Genomic DNA, 19,506 nt, shown 5'->3' on the forward strand with positions numbered 1-19,506 from the left:
GCAAATAATGGTTCTTTGGGGCAGTTTTGGGTGAGGAAAATTATACTGGTGAAAGGCTTAAGGCTCCTCTCCCCACAAGCTGTGGTCCTCATCCAGAGCAGGCCTGTATGTTCTTGAGAATTAAGTTCTGACCACAGAACCCCCCAGTCCTTGGCTGTTGGGCAGACATGCAGGAGGCATGAGGATTTAACAATGTGTGAATTGGCCCTAACTTTGCTCTATTGATATGATAGATGCTGCTTGTTGTCCCAGAATGCACTGAGCAAGGGAATATTCACTCTAGTTTTATTTCTAACTCCATACTGACTTTATTTATCACCCTGTGGTCCTTGTCTCCCATATGCCTTTATACTTCTATGGTATTAAGTTGAAGATCTATTAAGCAGAAGAAAAAGCTAGTACATTCTGTTACCAAAATAGATAAGGATTGTACTTGGCCAGACTTACCGCAAAGATTTATTTATTTATTTATTTTATTAATATATCTAATTTTTATCCCCAATGGGGATTTAAAGCAGCTTACCATACAAACATTCAATAGAAACCGTCAAAACAGGAAAGGGGATGGAAAAGGCTTCTGAATGTGGCTCTCTTTCTCCAGAGGGAGAGTTCACAATCAAACTTTCACTCCCAGAACTACCATGTTCCAAATTCTAATTTTTAATGCTGCGGCGTGGGAGGGGACCCCTTCTCAAGATCTTGCTAGCTTCTAGCCTGCCCTTCAGCCTCCCAGCTGTGACCTTGTCACCACTCAACTGCACCCCTTTTGGGATCAAGGCCGGCAGCTGTCATACAAATGGTCTGGTTTGCTTCTGTTTGGTATGCATGCTCGGGGGTTGTCGATACACGGTGAACCATCTGAAAATTATGCACATATGAAATTACCACAAGCATATGGAGCATATGAAGCTGCTTGAAGTCATCTGCCTGAGGGCTACCCCAGTGTATCCAGACTTCACCTCACCCAGCTGGAGCCCCTGAGATGCCCACTCACTGGCCATTGGAAGCCCACCCTCAATTAGAGGCTTTGGCCTGCTGGGCCCACCAAGTGCTGTGCCAGTGGATGGAGCAAAGGGTCCCACTGTGTCTTTGGGCCTCCCAGGGTGGGCACAGAGCTGTCTGCTATGATGGGCCTTGCCCTGGGCCCAGAAGCGGAGGTGGCTCTTCTTGGGAGTGGAAGCTGGGGAGGCATGGCTGACAAGGGAGAGGAAGCTGGGGAGGCACCAGCAAGGTCAGCAGCGCCTCCCCTTGGGGCAGGGAGGGGATGTGGTGACCATTTATGGAGGGGTAGGTACTAGCTGGAGATCTCCTGCTGTTACAACTGATCTCCAGCCGATAGCGACCAGTTCCTGTGGAGAAAATGGCCGCTTTGGCAATTGGATTCTATGGCATTGAAGTCCGTCCCCTCCCCAGACCCTGCCCTCCTCAGGCTCTGCCCCAAAAACCTCCTGCCGGTGACGAAGAGGGATCTGGCAACCCTACCCCTCACAGGGACAGCCCCCCTTGTGAATTTGGTTGGGGTTCTGAGCCCAGGTGGCTTCAGAGAAGCAGAGATAGGCTCAGGCAGCTGAGAAGGAGGTGGTTGGCTGTGCGCCTCTGAAGCTTAAGAGGTGGCAGCTCAAGGAGGAGGATGAAGAGAGGGCAGGGTTCTGTGGGTGGCTCAACCTGATCCTGCCAACAAGTCCTGTCCCGCATTGAGGCTCCATCTTTCAGTGGAAGCCAGACCCTGGAACCCCCATTGAGAACTGAGAGACACCTCCCCCAATTTATTGATCCCTCACATCATAAGACAGTTGGGCTATATAGCCCAGTGTGGTCTGCTTTGTTTGGTAGTGACTGTTAGGTGTTGGACATATTTCCCGCCCCAGCCCTATAACCTGTGAAACTTTAATTGAATGTGCTAGAGACTAAACCTGTGTATCTACATGCAAGACAATTGCGCTTTCACTCAGCAATGATCCATCCCCTCTATTAAATTCATATTTGTTTGTTGAAATACTGAGATCCTTGTTGCTACTTCTGATGTAACATATTTTACTTTAGTATTCATTTGCAGTTATTACAGTATGTGTTGTTATATACTGTGGCTGCCAAATGGCAAACAGGAATTAAAATATTTATCTGCCACCTGTGGGGGGATCTCGCAAAGATCCTGGGGAAAAATACACGGTGTTGTTCATTATGAGTTGTCACACCTCCCCCCCAACTGCTAAACATTTATCACAGTTCTCAGTGCATTGTTAATTTAATTAATGGTAAAAATGATAGAATGAAATGTGAACGTTTTCTCATTTCCTTGAAAATCGGGAGAAGCTTGAAGTATGTGGGTTTATTTGAGTAAGTTCAGCAATCAGATTGCAAACAGATTTGCTGGGTTTGTATCCCAATTTCACAGATTCTGAATGAAAGAGCCACGAAAGAACTGGAACAATGTACATTGAGAAATGGCAAACTCCAGCAAGAGAATGAACAGCACAGCATGGCCATTGAACAACTCACGCAAGAGAACCAGCAGAAAACTACAGAGCTGAGAGTAAGTCCAAGTTTACCCTTCTGTGATTTAATAATCCCAATTCAGAAGTAACATGGTACATAATGGGATTTCTGTATGTTTACATATCTGAATATCTGACTTTTTTGATTGTCAGTCATGTGAGTGTGTGACACTGCAATCCCACTAGCAAAGTTACACCGTTCTATGCCCATCGACTGCAAAGAATTTAAAAGGGTGTAACTGCCCTGACCTGGATGGCCCTGGCTAGTCTGATCTTGTCAGATTTTGGAAGCTAAATAGGGTCGGCCCTGGTTAGTACTTGGATGGGAGACCGCCAAGGAATACCAGGGTTGCCACACAGAGGTAGGCAATGGCAAACCACCTCTGTTTGTCCCTTGCATTGAAAGCCCTACAAGGATGTCATAAATCAGCTGTGACTTGATGGCCCTTTCCACTGCACTGTGGAGTGCACTGTGGATTGCACTGTGTGTATTTAGACGAATGCTGTGATGTGATGTGTCTGTTCTATCTTACTGGTGTAAGATCTTACTGGAGAGCCAGCGTGGTTTAGTGGTTAAGAGCGGTGGACTCTAATCTGGAGAACCAGATTTGTTTCCCCACTCCTCCACATGAAGCCTGCTGGGTGACCTTGTACCAGTCACGGTTCTCTCAGAACTCTCTCAGCTCTCACAAGGTGCCTGTTGTGAGGAGGGAAGGGAAGGCGCTTTGAGACTCCTTATAGTAGAGAAAAGTGGGTTATAAAAACCGACTATTCTTCTATAATCTCATTTTATATTACTGTTTTGGAATAACTCAAAGTTAAGGATGAAATGTCTGGCTAAATCAAAGTTAGAGATGTTAATTGGAAAGGATCAACCAATGCAACTTAATTAGGAGAGCTCACAAAAGGTATTGAAGCATTATACATATGGAACATGTTAATCTGCTTTCTGCTCTACAGAAAGGTTCTCTTCCCATTGCTGTTTGTGCCTTATCTCATTTGAGTCTCCCATCCTTTGTCATTTTGGTACTGTGTTTGTGTCATCCTAGAAATGACTGCCTTTCAAAAGTAGGTTAGTCTTTCATTGAGAGGAAAGGAACTTTCTAACTCAGGGTACCTTGGCTACTCAAAGAGGTGGTTATCTGTCTGCTACTTTAAAAACCATCCCTACGGAAAAATGATGTGGCAAATTATCGCCTGGTCTCAAATCTACCCTTTCTAGGCAAATTTATTGAGACAGCAATAGCAGACCAACTCCGAGTCTTCTTGGATAACTCATCCTCTCTAGACCCTTTTCATTCTGGCTTCAGGCCAGGCTTTGGGGCAGAGACGGCTCTGCTAGTTTTAGTTGATGACCTCCGTCTGAGTGCAGACAAAGGCCAAACACAATGTGTAATCCACCTTGAGTCCCTGTGACAAAGGTAGACTATAAATAAGTAAACAAACGAATGAATGAATGAATAAACAAAACCTAAGAAATAGCCAGTGTTCATCTGTTACATCTAATCTCCTCCAGCTAAGAGCATATCTTGGCTTATGTTAAAGAACAGGACAGCAAACCAATAGCTTATTGAGTTTTAGTAAAGTACAACCTAGAGAGCAAGCGTAGTGTAGTGGTTAAGAGCAGCAGATTTTAATCTGTCGAATCGGGTTTGATTTCCCACTCTTCCACATGAATCCTGCTGGGTGACCTTGGGCCAGTCACAGTTCTCTCAGGACTCTCGCAGCCCAAATGGAGGCAGGCAGTGGCAAACCACCTCTGAACGTCTCTTGCTTTGAAAACCCTATGGGATTGCCATAAGTCAGCTGTGAATTGACAGCTTTTTACACTTATACAAAGTACAACCTAGTCTCCTAAATCAAGGAAGTCACTTTCTGATAAAGAATTCTCTTTTGAGGGGCACTGCTGGTTATAAAAGTGAAAACACTAGGTATATGCAAAAAGATTTATCCGGATCTGGTGTAACATAAGGATTTAATTTAGAGAGCTACAAGTTGTCAAGATTACAAAAACAGATCAAAAAATAAACAGATAGAAAAGATGTTATTACAACATGTTATAAAACCAGTGCTTTTCCTTTGGGTAAACTGAATATAGTGTGGAAAAAGAAACAGTTATTGTACCACTTTAAAAACTGACAAAGCTGGATTGTAGCATAAGCTTTCATAGGCAAGAGCCTATTTTTAGCCTATGATAACTCATGCCTTAGTCCTCAAGGTACCACAGGACCCTTGGTAATTTTTGTTGCAACAGACCAACACAGTTGCTCTTCTTTATTATCATATCTTTGTTCCAGCCATTGGCACCATGAATTGTGTGTGTGTGTGTGTGTGGGGGGAAGTCTCCTCTTCCCCCTCTGCTTCTCTGCTCACTCTCCTTTGCTGCCTGCTCTTGTGCCTAACCTTGACAGCTTGTCTAGCCATCTTCCCACGACTCTCACAGAAGAAGAGGAAACTGCATCATCTTCAATGTTAGTTAATTTTTTTTGCAGAAATTATTATTTTTACCTGTGACATCCAGTGCCTCTTCTTAGATGCTGCAACTGAAGAATAATTACAACTTGTTTAATATTCTGTTGCATGTCACAGATTGGATGGGGAAAGTTGCAATGAAAGCACAGGTTTCACATTGCATAAACATAGTTTACACAGCATCTGAGTGTACAAATAAGTCATATTTGATAATTTATAAAGTATCTAATGTGATAACATTGGAATACATTTCAGCATCTTCATGTAAACCAGTACTGGCTTTGGCGCTTGAAAAGTTGGCATTATTCTCCAGAAATTTCCTCCTTAATGAATTTTCCATCTGAGGCAAAAGAAGTGTGTAAATTTCTTGGAACACAAACTAAGCGCTTTTTTTTTTTAACATTTAATAACACAGATGAGAACTATGCCACAGCAGAAGGATCTTGAAGTGTTTTCTCTAACATTCCAGTAGTAGTTTTGTGTGTAAGAATGAATTGACCTTACATCAGGAACACCATTCCCTTTTACATTTGTTATTTTTAAGGAATGTGTGTTGTACCTTCTCCTTCCTTGTTTTCTGCTGCTGCTAAAACTCAAGAGTACTTGCATACTGTCACGCATGAGGTACATTTGCACAGAAGGATATATGCATGCACACGTGCTGAAAAGATAGGTGTGATTTAACATTTCCACCTTGCTTTTTTTGGTCCCCCTTCACTTGCATACTGAAAACAGAATGAGTGACAGCACAGAAGAGAGGTGCAACCTTTCATTTATATGAGGAAAACTCAGTAGCCTTTCCTCATGGGCAGACCCTTTTCAGTGGAAGCTATCCAGATGGTGGGGAGGAGCTATTCTTCCTTCCGCAGGAATGTAGTCAGCTAGCTGTATCACCAAATATTTCCTTGATACTAAGAAGCCCGTGAGCTCAGAGATAGAAAGGAGATAAACTGGGGACGGTAAAGGATGAAGAACAAGAGCAACTTTAAGCAGGTCTACTCAGAATCTTACACAGATCTATTTGTTGGGGGTTACTCCCAGGAAAATGTTCCTATGATTGTGCTGTACTTCTTGTAACTTGTCTTGCATTGGAAGTGACAATGGCTATTACTGTCATTGTTTCATGTGTCTTAACACAAGACATATAAGTAGCAGAGAGTCTAGGTGCTGATAAATTCTATAACAAGTGTTGCATCTCCATTGCTTGTCATAAATAGGCAAGAGAAGATGAGGTGTCTCAGATGCGTCAAGAAATTTCAAAGCTTACCAAAACAAGAGAGCTTATGCAGCGAAAACTACGTGTTGTGGAGGAGCATAAAACACAGGCAGAATGTGAAAGGGACACTCTTAAAAATCAGATCAGTGGGCTGGAGAAAGGTAGGAGTCACTCAGAACAAGAGTGTGAATGTTTTAATGAATGAACACAGCTTTTTCTCTCTTGAACATCACTGTGACAATCAATACCATTGACCATGATCTGGAACTCCTGACAGGAATAGGCTTAGTTGGTATGGACCTGTGTTAGTTTAATTTTTTCTTGTAGAGCTGGTTTCAGAAGGCATTTCTGGGGGACCTATGTTCTGTTCAGGGATCTTTGACATAGTCTTCCTCAAAGATTCATTTTGTTACCTATGCTTTTAAAGGTTACATGAAGCCACTGGGACAAATCATCTGTAGATCTGAGGCAAAATATCATCAATATGTTGATGGCACAGTTGGCTCTATTTCTCCTTTCCACCTAAATCCAGGGAAGCTGTGACTATTCCTGAAGGAAGCAGACCTGGCCACTGTCAGACATGCCTGAGTAACATCCAGAGTAGACTACTGTAGCATGCTGTACTTGGAGCTGCCCTTGAAGACAGTTTAGAAATTTTAGCCAGTTCAAAGCAGAGTTCTAATGGGATTTCACTGCAAATATAGCCAGTGCTCCTCTAGCCTCGTTGGTTTTCAGTTTCTTTCCGGCCTCAATTTGAGGTGCTGATTTTGACTTTGAATTTGAAGGATTGTCCAAGTGCATCCCCAAGGCATATATTTTCCACTTGTTTACATGCCTGTGTCTCCCTTTAAACTTAGTGGAAAAGATGTACTTTACATGCCTGGAAAATGCATTCTTGACAGGACCGTCTAGATTCTGAGAATGTGAAACCTTTTGCAGAATACTCTAGAGGTTATAGGATTCCCTCAGAAAATAGTTGCATGTAGACAAGCAAGGATCCTGACTTGGCAGTTGCTGTAATTTGAACTGAGAAATAATAACAGTGACTTTACAAGAGCAGCCATAAACATGTGGCTGTGGCCAGTTTCTCCTGCATGCAGGACTCTACTGAAAGGCTTCCGTTTTGACCTCTAAGGTGAAACAAGAGCAATAGGAGTACTAAATTATCTTATAGTGGCTGAGCTGAAGTTTAAATGCCTGAGTTGTAAATATCAAGTATGTTGCTTGAGATTCCTGATGGGTGTTTTGCAATATAAACACATAACTTTCTTCTTCCAGTCCCAATTATGGGTTTAAAAATAATCACAGAGTTTCAACACAACCTTGGGTGCCCCTGAGGCTAGATGGGAGCATCATGAGAAAGGACCTTCTTGATCGTGGTGCTGAATCTTTGGAACTTCCTCCCAGGGAGATTAGTCTGTCTCCCTCTATTATTGTCTTCTACCAGTAGGTGAAGACTTTTTTGTTTTCTTTGGCATTCTCTCAACTCTTTTTAGCCCACCTCCTTAATTGTGTGTTTACATATGTTTATGTGTTTTGTTTAATTATTACATTTTTTTGGGTAAAACAATTAAATGCTGTTTTTAATGTTTGAAATGTCTTAATGTTTGACATGTTTTAGTGTTCGCCTCCTTAGAGACCCTGCATTGGGTCAAGGAGGCTGCATAGAAATGCTTTCAATAAAATAAATAAACTTGCCCTACAGCTTCTCCATCATGTAGCTGCTACATTTCAAATATTAAGTTTCTAAAAAAGGGCCATCTTGACTTATTCAATTACATGAGTTCAAATCCATAGTGTCTTGATTGGTCCAAATCACGCAATCTGAATTTATCTTGTGTTTTAGAGTTGGAAGCAGCAAGAAAGCAAGCAGAAATTGACAAAAAGGCTATAGATGAACTTGTGAGAGAAAGGGATATCTTGAACAAGGTGAGCTTGTACTTTTAAATCTGGAAAACAGATCTCTCCTTTCTTTGTACATAAGTAAGCACTGGGAAAGAAGACTTTGATTTTCATTTCAGCAGGAACATGATTCAAGTAGGGAGACAAGCAAAAGCCACACACAGTTTCATTTTTTATTCCTAATTTTGCTGCACCAGTTTCCACTACATTGGTGAACAGTATATGATTTGGTAATGAAAGCCCCCGTCTTGTCTCACTGGCATTGTTCAGTAGGGAAATAGTATTTTTTTTTCTCCAGAATGAATTATCCTGGATGTTATAAGGCCTCCTTTATATTTAGTAAAGCAATTAGAGGGCTTGTTATAAGCTCAAGGAAATCTCGTGACCACCTGGTTCCTCCTCCCTGTTGTGCTCAGCTCCTCACCTCTGGTATGAACTGGCCAACGACTTCCTCATCAGGATGTTCATTGAGTCTCTCTTTTAAATATAGTCACCTCAGCCATCCTAGACAGCCCTGCAATTCTCCCCGGGGTCCTTCCCCCAACCCTCCGAGGGCTGTTGTGGCTCTCTGGTCTGGCAGCCCTCAGCTGCCCATCTTCCCTTGTTTGTTCCCCTTTTCATTTTCTGTTTGTTCCTGCCCTGCCCCTGGACTCCCTCTAGGCCTCCCCCCTTGTACCACCCATTCTGTCGGTCCTTGTTGGGTGGGTACAGGTAGGAGCTGCTTGTTGTGCTGGGGTTAAACTGTCTGAGGGCGTCTAGGCTGATTGGAGCAGCTGCACATAGGTGAACTGTGTATATGCTATCAACTCCAATAGAATTTAAGGAGCCCAGCTGAGTATAGGATTACAGACCTAGTCATTCCCGAATAGCAAAAAACTACTTGTTACGATTCATTGGAAACCCTTGTCTGTAGTAAATGCACATAACTTAAAATGAAGTGACTTGTATCTTGGGAGTGAATGTTTTCTAAGTGTGACTCTAGGTGCAGTGTACCAACACCAAACACTTAGGAAATGTTGATCAAAGTAGATATTGCACAGAAATTGTATATAATAGTCTCTTGAAATGTTATAAAATGAAATATTAGTTCTCAAAGAAAGAAGGAGAGCCAGAGTGGACAAATTCTAGCCATTGTCACCTATTCTATCACTATCCAGAGTGAAGGCCACAAGCAAAACCATTTTCTGTACCTCTTATATTTGAAATAAGGCCACAGTTACGAATGGGCATACATTGACTGGAACTGTTGCCTTTCCCTCTGGCCATTTCCCACTCATATTGTTCCCAGCCATTTTTCCGCTTGCAGAGAACTTTGAAGTGGAAAAACCTTTAGAGTGGAATAGGGTTAAGCAATCTCTCATCCCTCCCCTGGAAGTTCTTCCATTTCCAACCAGGCTCACACAGCCCCTTTTCAATAAAAATAAACACCGGGAGACTCACAAAATGCGTATTGTGACCACCTTAACCTTGTGCTTGCAGAACTTGCTCAGAGCTGCCAGTGTCACTCAAAAGCAGATGAACCTTGTTAAGCTCCATGAGCAATCAAAGAAGAATCTGGAAGAGGAGATTCAGAATTTTAAGGAGGAGGCTCAGAAACAGAGAAAGATTATCTTTCAGCTGGAGAAGGAGAGAGACCGCTATATCAATGAAGCCAGCGAGCTCACACAAAAGGTAAGACACAAGTGTTTGTGGGCACAGTTAAATTTGCTTTTCAGAACTGACAACCCCATTCAGTGTTTGACAGGTGGGGCCTGGAGATCTCCCAGAATTACTACTGATCTCCAGACTACAGAGATCAGTTCCCCTGAGAAAAAGGCTGCTTTGGAAGGTGGACTGTATGGCATTGTCGCAAAACTAGATTTCAACTGTCTTGTCACATCTCAGAAGCTAAGCAGAGCCAACCCTGGCAATATTTGATTGGGAGATCTCCATGGAATACCAGGGTCATGATGTGGAGGCAGGCAATGGCAAACCACCTCTGAACATCTCTTGCCTTGAAAATCCCACCAGGGGTCACCATAAGTCAGATGTGACTTGACAGCAAAAAGTTAAAAAGATTTCATCAGCAACAAAAACCAGGGTAATAAATGTGAGGGAAATAAATGAAGCAAATTAAGGAAAAGTTAGCCTTCTATTTATGTAACTGTCATTCTCTGCTTGGGAAGCAAAATTTACTTAATTTTGTTCCTTGTTTATTTAATTGCTGTATCATTTTATTTTTGTTAAAGACTAAAATTCCACCTTTTTGTGGTGGTGCAGCCTCACTGTTTGCTGTGGGTCATTTCCCCCTTTTTTCATTTTTATCCTTTTAAAAAAGGCCTTTTCTTTCCATGGTGGCTGGTAAGTCTCTGAGGAAGCAGCATGGCTGCGCAGCTCCTGGCCTCTGTGGATACACCCCCTCTCAAAGTTTGTCCACTTTGCTCAATATCCTACCATTAGCTGTGACTATCACCAGTGTTTCAGAAAAAGAAAAAAGAAGACCCCAGCTTTTTAAGTGGAATGTTGTCCTAAATGTCAGTAGGCAGTAAGTTTCAATTCCTCATAAAATATTCTTCATAAATTTATGATATCCAGTTTAAGAGCTGAAGAAGTCCAGGAAAGTGTTGGTCCTGCAAAATAGCTAAAAAAATTCTAAGAAAGGCGAAGTCAGCCTCAGACATACAAGTGCCGCCTTAGAAAACATAGCCAAGTAGTTAGTTTATTATTGCCCATTTGTTCATCAACTCCTGAGCTTCATGGGGACACATTCAGTGACCTACTTTCTAATCTTGATCCGTTCTAAACGGTTGCTGAGCTAGGCTTCAGCTTGGAAATACACATTATTGATTTTGATCTCACTTTTATTACTATTGGCAACTGGTTTTTCACAAGGAAAAAAAAGGTAGGCTCTAGATTAAAAACTGGGTCTCTGCTTTCATTTTAACCCGTAAGCAGTTTTTAAGCATCTCTGGTGTCAGCGACAAATGCTCTGGAGCACCCTCATCGCTGCTGTAAGAAAACTTTCTATATTTAGATGTGCTTTATCTCCCAACTTGGTCAGAGGTACCTAGTAGAGTAATCAATTAATTAAGCCTTTGCCCCAAAGCTAACACACAGAGAGGCCCTACTATATATCAGCTCTGCTTGAATTCTTTCCGAAGGGACAACTGTGCTGACTGCAAGCTCTGCCATTACTGAGCAGCTGTTCTTAAACATTAACACCCTCTCTTACTTGGAAGGTCCAGGGACATTAATTCATGAATCCAAATACTAGTTCTGAAATCCAAATATTAGTTCTCAAAGAAAGAAGGAGAGCCAGAGTGGACAAATTCTAGCCATTGTCACCTATTCTATCACTATCCAGAGTGAAGGCCACAAGCAAAACCATTTTCTGTACCTCTTATATTTGAAATACCAGGTCATCAGATTTTATTATGTTTGTCTCAAGTAGTGCTGTCAGAAACACTACTGAAAAATTACTCCAACTTATTTGAATTCCTCATTACTCAAAAGTTTTGTTCAGTCCCCCCCAGACAACTTCGATAAATGAAACTGAACTGTGCATAGTGTATGTTTAAATATTTGTGAAAGATAAATATTTCTTAGAAACACGCTACATGCCTTGATTCTAGGGATATGGCTCCAGCAACTGTCATTTCTGGTATCCAGCTTTACAGAGAGCTAGGTGCAATGATAAATATTTCCTAAGCAAAAGTTGTAACTTTAAAGTTGTAACTTTTTTTTTTTGCTACACAAAGAATGTAAATATGCAGTAAGATCATATTCAGTTTTTAAAAGCTTTTCTCCCTCCTGATCACCTTCCTAGGGACACAGAGATTGGGATGGTGGAGAGGGGCTAGATTATATCTTCGTGGAGATTTCAGAAAAAGATTCTCTGACCAACAAGGATTGGGAAAACAGAGTTACTAAAATCTCTTGGTGTGGAGGGAGAGGGATCCGTTTTTGCAGGTCCATTTTGGCTAATTCCATTGGGGGAAGGAGCTTTCACACCTGAGCTTCAGGTGAAGGCTGCCGTTGCCATGTGGAGTAGACGAAGGGCTTCCTGCCTGTACAAGACATCAAAGTAATTGGAAGCTTTTAAATGTTCTAACTTCTGAACTTAAAGTGCCCACCTTAGAGCAAGCTCAGCTAGGGCATGCAGAGTGAGGGGCAGAGGAATTGTGTATATATCCCTTCTTTTATATTCTTTATATATTACAGTCTATTGTTGTGCTGAGAGCATGTATGTGGACATTTTACTTTTAATAAATTTGATACTGTTTTGAATGTTGGTAATTGTTTCCCATACCACATAGACCTCCACCATTCAAACTCATTATTTAAAACAGGCGCCAGGTAAAGGAACGCAGACAGTTGCTAAATCACTAATTCTGCAGGAGTGCACAAGTGTGACAAGCCATCCCTGTGATAAGCAGACCTTGGGTAGCAGGAGCTGTGGGCATTAGGTGGGACCTTAGAATGACAACACAGAAAGGGAAGCTGGGAGCAACTAGTCTTCTCGGCAGATAATTCCAAACAAGGCCAGTTGGTGGCAGTAGTACTACAAAAGGAAGAAAAACCTATCTTAGGGTCAGGCAAGCTTGAAAAGTGGTGTGTTGCCAGAAGGAGTGTATGAATGTGAACATTTTACTTTTAATACATTTGTTATTCTATGAATGTTGGCAGTTGTTCTCTGTACCACATAGACCTCCACCACTTGAACCCACTATTTAAAACAGGCAACAGAGGAAGGAAGGCAGTCAGTTGCTAAATCACTAATTCCCTGGGAGTGCACAATAGCAACAAGCCATCCCTGTGGTAACCAGAACTTGGCTAGTGGGAGATATGGGCATGAGGATGTTCTAAGGCCCCGCCTCATGCCAATTAGGATTGCACTGTTGGGGATTTAGAAAGATATACAAATATCCCTACCATATACAATTTATTTACAGTGAACAGTCGGAGGCATTCCAGGTTTTTTGTTCACCAATATTATCTGCCTCTAGGCATTTTGACTCTGAATTTTCTCCATGAGACGAAGTGTTATTTTGTGTAGTTGGGGAGACACGCATGTTAATCTTGATGACTGTGGCCAGCTCCGCAGTCTGAGTCGACATTCATACTAGGATAGCCTGACCTGTGCTAAAAGAATGCTGGCTTAGTTCCTATGCCTGCTTTAGAATGCTCCAGTCTTGGCAGTGACCTACACAAATGGCAGATAGCTTAGGTGAGAGATTCCAGCACTTCAGATTAGATCAGAGTGACTTCCGCTAAACTTCCACTCAATGAAATTACTATTTCTGAGTGGGAAACGCTAGTGTGGGCTTTCTTGCTAAGGCTTGAATTCTATGGAAACCAGATCCTTTGTGCTAAATGTACCTTAATTAATAATTGACAATTAAACATCTGAGGCTAGGTGAAGGGGAAGGTTTTATCTCTGAAGTTGCTATTATCATTAGGTAGTGTGATGAAATTATGTAGGATTGTGCACAATCCTACCTTTTTCTCTTGGCCTTTGTCTTGTGAACGTTGAGAAATTTTTTTATGTGGTCTTCTTAGGGCCAAGATGGTAGAGAAAAATATTCTGAATTGAGGCTTGATGGCAACAGAAAATGCTTGTTTTCTCTTTAAAAAATAGTAACAAAAATCATGATAACGAATAAAGATTATATGCCAATAAAGGTGTTGAAATTTGAAATTTTTGAATAAAGATTTGATCCGGCAAATAATTTTATCCTATCAATGTGGTATATAGCAAAACCAAACGTAAATGTATTTTATTCATTGCAAAGTGCACATATACTTATTGATATCTCTTCATAAGTTTGACAGTTATAAAAGCAGCCATTTCTTGAATTCTCTGAGCTGAGTTTGTATATTTATTCTGCTTTTGTGTTTGTGATAGAATGCGTTCCATCTTTTTTTCTGTATGAAATGTTTGCACCTTCAGCTATGTTTATATATATATTGCATCATGGCATCATGAGAGGAGAAATGTTGTGTGCTAATTTTATGATTCCATAACAGGTCCTGCATCATATGGAAGATATCAAAGTACGGGAAATGCAGATCTTTGACTACAAGAAGCAGATAGCAGAGTCTGAAACAAAACTAAAACAGCAGCAGAATCTCTATGAAGCTGTGAGATCAGACAGAAACCTCTACAGTAAAAATCTGATTGAAGCACAGGTACTAAAATTCATTTCTGTTTCAAGTTCTTTTGGTTGAGCCAGTCATTTAGTTAACATCTGGAATGGAAAGGTGACAAAAGTGAATGCTAACACAATGTTGTCCATATTTTTGTTCCTCACGTGGAAAGAAATATGTCAGAAACATGAACCACTGCGGCCTGAATGTCTGTTTCCACAAAGACCTTAATAGATTTTTCTAAAGGGGCACCTGCAAATTAATTTTCTCGTGTGAATTCTTGAAAGGTAAAAGGACATCATGAGACAGGTTAGGCAAGTGATAGTTTGGAGATGGTTCTATAGTTGCTGGAGGACCTCAGGGGTCAGGAGGTTCCTTGCCAATTTCCCTGGGACATGCACTAGCATTAAGGAGTTAAAGAAGATCTCTTTTTCTACTCTAATTTTTTCTGGGTTCTTTTTCAGCCTGTGGATAGATACACTCCTTGATTAGAAATGCCCCTCCTGCAGTATTCTTTAAGGGAAAAAAACATAGGCACAATATGGGTACCTATCATTATTCCTGGCTCAGACTTTAAGCAAACTGCATGGGTTTTTTCTACTCCAGGGAAGAGAAGGGGAACTTTCCTTCCTCAGCACTTTGGCTTTCATCCAGTTCCTACTGATGACTGTTTTTTATATGTTAGGAGGGTATTTAATGGAAACTTCCAGAATATCATACGTTTTCTGACAAGCAAGGCCAGAGAGCTGGAGCCAAATAGGGGGCGGGGGAGAGCAGCTGCCCAGCTAAGGAATAGGGGGTGTGGCATCCTGTCAATTTCTCTCTTTCTGTCCCCCACCCCATCATTCTTTCTCTTTATGCCACCCAACCCCATCACTCTGTCTTTCTGCCCCCCATCACCCTCCCAGGCACCCACCTGCTTCGCCCCTCAGAGGTTGCTTCCAGGTCTATGGTTGCCAACCTCCATGTGGGACCTGGAGATGTGTGTAATTACAACTGAACTCCAGACAACAGAGATCTGTCCCCCTGGAGAAAATAACTGCTTTGGAGGGTGGAATCTATGGCATTATACTCTTTGGAGGATTCTTCCCTTCCCAAACCCTGCCCTCTTGAGACTTCACCCCAAAATTTCTAGGAATTTTCCAACCTGGAACTGGCAACCCTTAGCCTGGCCCCAGGGAGTCCTCGCTCAAAGGCCAAAATAGGCCTGGAAAGGGCCCTGCTCCCTACCCATTCCTTTTACTCACTGAAACTGAAGTCTGGAATGCTGTGGTTGCCTAGTGACAGCTCCTGAGGGATTCCGCTGTTTAAAGCTACAGGCACTCCTTTTATCATTTTGGGGTCCTTTAAACCCTTTCAGTTTATTTTTGAAAAGATTTTACATTTTCCCGCAAACCTTGGGCATTTTTCAGATTTGTAGAAAGATCTGTCTTGCCCATTCACAGTTCCATTCACCGGATTTAAGTATTGAAAGATTTGGCCAACTTCGCTATTAGACTATAAGAGATATGGCAATGGGGTATAAATCCAAATCCATGCTACTACAAAACAAATGAGCTGTTTTTTCCAGAAAGCCTGTTCAATAGCATCACAAATGAACATATCCAATTATCCGAGCTCTGCATTACTTGAAATAAGCATATTGAAAGTGTTTAAGTGTTTGTAGATAGATGTTCACAGCCTACAGAGCTAAAGGAGAGTTAATTAGGACCACTTCTGAGAAGGCTCTGAGGACACCCCCAACCCCATGATGAAAGAAAAGCAGTGAAATTTTCTCTATGTATTCAGTTATGCATGGGGTAAAAATAGAAATAACTGTAAACAGACACCAAACAACAAATTATTTTTGTTGTATACTTAGGCAAAATATGTAATTTAAAGAGGTGAAACAGCACTAATGACCCACTGTGGTAGAGGTATCCCATCAATTAAACTGGTAAGGAAATTGGCTGTTCGGTGGTATTGTAAAGATGACAATACACATTCTTTTGCAGGAGCTCTAACGTGGATATACATCTCTGACAAAGAATGAAAGCCCTATCTTTTGCAGAATGGGGTGATTATCATATTACTCTGTAAAGAGTGACTTTTTTCAAAAACAGCAAGACAATATATTATTGCATGATATCACTAATTAAGCTTGGTACCATAATAGAGATATATTTTCTTGGGACACATGTGTTAAAATACCATTGCAGTAATTAGCAAATATCTGCAGATCTTAGGACCTTAGATGCAAATAAGTGGTAGAAATGGCTGAGGGGGGGGGGTGCGTTGAGGATCCTATCTGCTGTACACTGGCTTGCTATATAATAGATTATTTTATTTACAATGTGCATTAACTTCAAAATTCAGTAGTATGAGAAGACATCTGAGGTTACAGCATTCCTTTTTATTATACTCAAACTATGCTATGGCAGTAAAACAGGCATTCATAGCAACAAGTCTGCCAGCCATGAAAACAAAGATTGTCTCATCTTTAAAATTATGCAAAATTATTATCCCTTGAGAGAAAAGCTTAAATTGGCAGAAACTTGTTTGAGAGAGAGAAGCTCTTGATAGCATTTTCAGGTTATTTAACAAGTCAAGGTCCCCCATTGTCCTGTTCTACACAGACTGTTTCTGATCTCCAGGGTGTCATAAGCTCAGATGCAGTAAAATCTTTTAATAAAGGGGCTCTTGGTTGCATTTCAGCAAGAATTATTTTCTGGGATGGTGTTAGGTTTTTGTATCTTTCTGGTCCTGAGAATCCAGATGCTTGTTAATTTAACTGAACATAACGGTAGCTGATGCAAAATTCATGGAGACATTTCTTTTTTCATTAGTAAAGAAGTATATTTGGAAACGTGTATATAATACTTCTAAAATAGTTGGCTTTCTTCCTGAGCTTTTGTAAGCCATCTAGAAGAATTGAATTCAGTTTTCTCCTGTTAACGCTTATGTGAGCAATGGTGTGTATATCAACCTGACAAGCTTAAGTTCCAAAGGATATTTTTTTTGTCTGATTCACTTACCTGAGTGAGAACCAGTGCTCTTGCTTTGTCGTTGTATTATATCCTGACATAACCAGAGTAGTATTCAGAATTGCCAACCCCTACAGCCCCTTTGTCTTTAACTGAGTTCATGACAAACAGGGATTCAGTGAGTGAATCTTTGCGTCTACACCTGCTTAGTAACGGTAACTCTATATTGTACTTAGAGTGGATTGCCCATCCCAGAATTTTTCATGCTATCTTCAGGCAAACTGGGGCTTGTTTACTGTGCTTTCCTTGTTTGTGAGATTATAGTGGAAGAGCCCCGTGGTGCAGAGTGGTAAGCTGCAGTACTGCAATCCAAGCTCTGCTCACGACCTGAGTTTGATCCCAACGGAAGTTGGTTTCAGGTAGCCGGCTCAAGGTTGACTCAGCCTTCCATCCTTCCAAGGTCAGTAAAATGAGTACCCAGCTTGCTGGGGGTAAAGGGAAGATGACTGGGGAAGGCACTGGCAAACCATCCTGTAAACAAAGTCTGCCTAGAAAACATTGGGATGTGACGTCACCCCATGGGTCAGGAATGACCCGGTGCTTGCACAGGGGACTGTTACCTTTTAGTAGAGGAGATGGATTGATGTCAGAATGCTGAAAGGTAAGTTTCAGAAGGCTGCAATCCTTCAAGAGACTCTTTGCTGTGTTTTTGTTATTTTTCCAACAGCCAGTAGGTCTTTGTGATGGTAAACTGATCCTGTTAATTTCTGCCCATTTTGTGAGATTCTTCTTCACATGAATTTTGTGGGAATAGAGGAAACTGTTCTGATCCCTGTTCCCAGGATTAGAACTAACTTTAAGGATATCTTAATACAAAGTAACGGAAAGAAGGTCATTGTCACGAGAACTGCAAGCTTCAAAATCAAGCATTCTAGTCCTTTCATTTCCAGCGGAGCACCTTTCATTCTCAAGAATGCAGATAACTGTGGAATAGAAACAGGATTCAATGAACCTTCTGTTTCATCTTCTTTCATGCAGTCTACTCAGCAGTAGCAGTCTTTCTCTTTTTCCCTAACACAGTGGGTACCAGGCAAACACCACTGTTTGTGGGGACAATCTGTAGTTGTTCCCATCAGTGTGGTTCCATTTTCTTTGGACTGAGGGGGTCAGAGGCACTGTTTAAAGCTTTCCATCAAGCACATTATGTTCCCTCAGGTTGGTTTATTGCACATTTAAGATCATCCTTGTCAGAAAGTTATCAGTGCACACTGGACACCACTCAACGCTTCATGAAGAGAAAAGGGATAGAGTTAGCACTAGCAATTCTTCCTCCCTACACACCAAGTTGTCCAAAGTGGCATTGTGAGTGAATCTCAAGCAGATTTGATGTTCTTGGCACAGCTTATGGGATTCATGATAGCCTCCCCAGATACGTCTATGAGTGAGACATCAGTCAAGATGACTGCAGTGGTTTCTGCTCCCGTTTCTGTGGGGGATTGCTTTTAAACATCCCATTTAGGTGTCTTTCCCTGGGCTGGCCAGACAATGCATTGGTCTATCAAATGGTCACGTTTGCCCAAAAGGAAAACCTTCCATATTCAACAGATGATCCAGATAATCACAGGTGCTAGTCTACAGGGATAGGGAACCCATTGCCAGGGTCAGTTGATGGTCAGTTTGGTTGCAACAACACAGCACAAATTGGAGCACAAAATTAGTGTGGATCCTCAGTAGAACAGGCTTCCTCGGGAGGTGGTGAGCTCTCCTTCCCTGGAGGTTTTAAAGAAGAGGTTAGATGTCCATCTGTCAGCAATGCTGATTCTATGACCTTAAGCAGATGATGAGAGGGAGGGCATCTTGGGCATCTTCTGGGCATGGAGTAGGGGTCACTGGGGGTGTGGGGGGAGAGGTAGTTGTGAATTTCCTGCATTGTGCAGGGATGACCCTGGTGGTCCCTTCCAACTCTATGATTCTATGATTTTGTGGTTGGAAATTAAAGCAGTTTCACTGACATTCGTTACCTTCCATGCAAGATGTTGGCACCAACACATTTTGGTTAACACATATGTGAACAAACAGGGAGGGAGGAACCAGGTCCATTGGCAACCATTCTGTCACAATGTCAAGATTTAAAATACTTGCATATCAGATATTTCCTAAGAGGCATGTCTCTGTTGCACCTGCAAATCACTCACAGGTTTCCTACAAGCCCTTACGTTGGTGCCATTTGAGCCAGCTCAGGGACGTTTCCTGGAAGTTCCTTCCCTAGATCTGTCTTCAGTTCACTGGGTGCTGAAACTGGGAGACTTGTTGGTCCAGCCAGATGTCTGTG

General features: G+C 41.7%; 1 protein-coding gene across 1 annotated transcript in view; it reads left to right on the forward strand.

Moving 5' to 3' along the window:
• Positions 1-19,506, forward strand: part of CFAP58 (cilia and flagella associated protein 58) — a 130,786-nt gene that overhangs the window by 53,629 nt on the left and 57,651 nt on the right. Inside the window, exons 6-10 of the mRNA XM_056850450.1 lie at positions 2,396-2,533; positions 6,185-6,344; positions 8,030-8,112; positions 9,565-9,756; positions 14,092-14,253. Of these exons, the coding sequence (XP_056706428.1) occupies positions 2,396-2,533; positions 6,185-6,344; positions 8,030-8,112; positions 9,565-9,756; positions 14,092-14,253 (735 nt within the window). The remainder of the gene's footprint in view (positions 1-2,395; positions 2,534-6,184; positions 6,345-8,029; positions 8,113-9,564; positions 9,757-14,091; positions 14,254-19,506) is intronic.

The sequence above is a fragment of the Euleptes europaea genome, chromosome 5 (genome assembly GCF_029931775.1).
Source record: "Euleptes europaea isolate rEulEur1 chromosome 5, rEulEur1.hap1, whole genome shotgun sequence".
Taxonomy (NCBI): Eukaryota; Metazoa; Chordata; class Lepidosauria; order Squamata; family Sphaerodactylidae; genus Euleptes; species Euleptes europaea.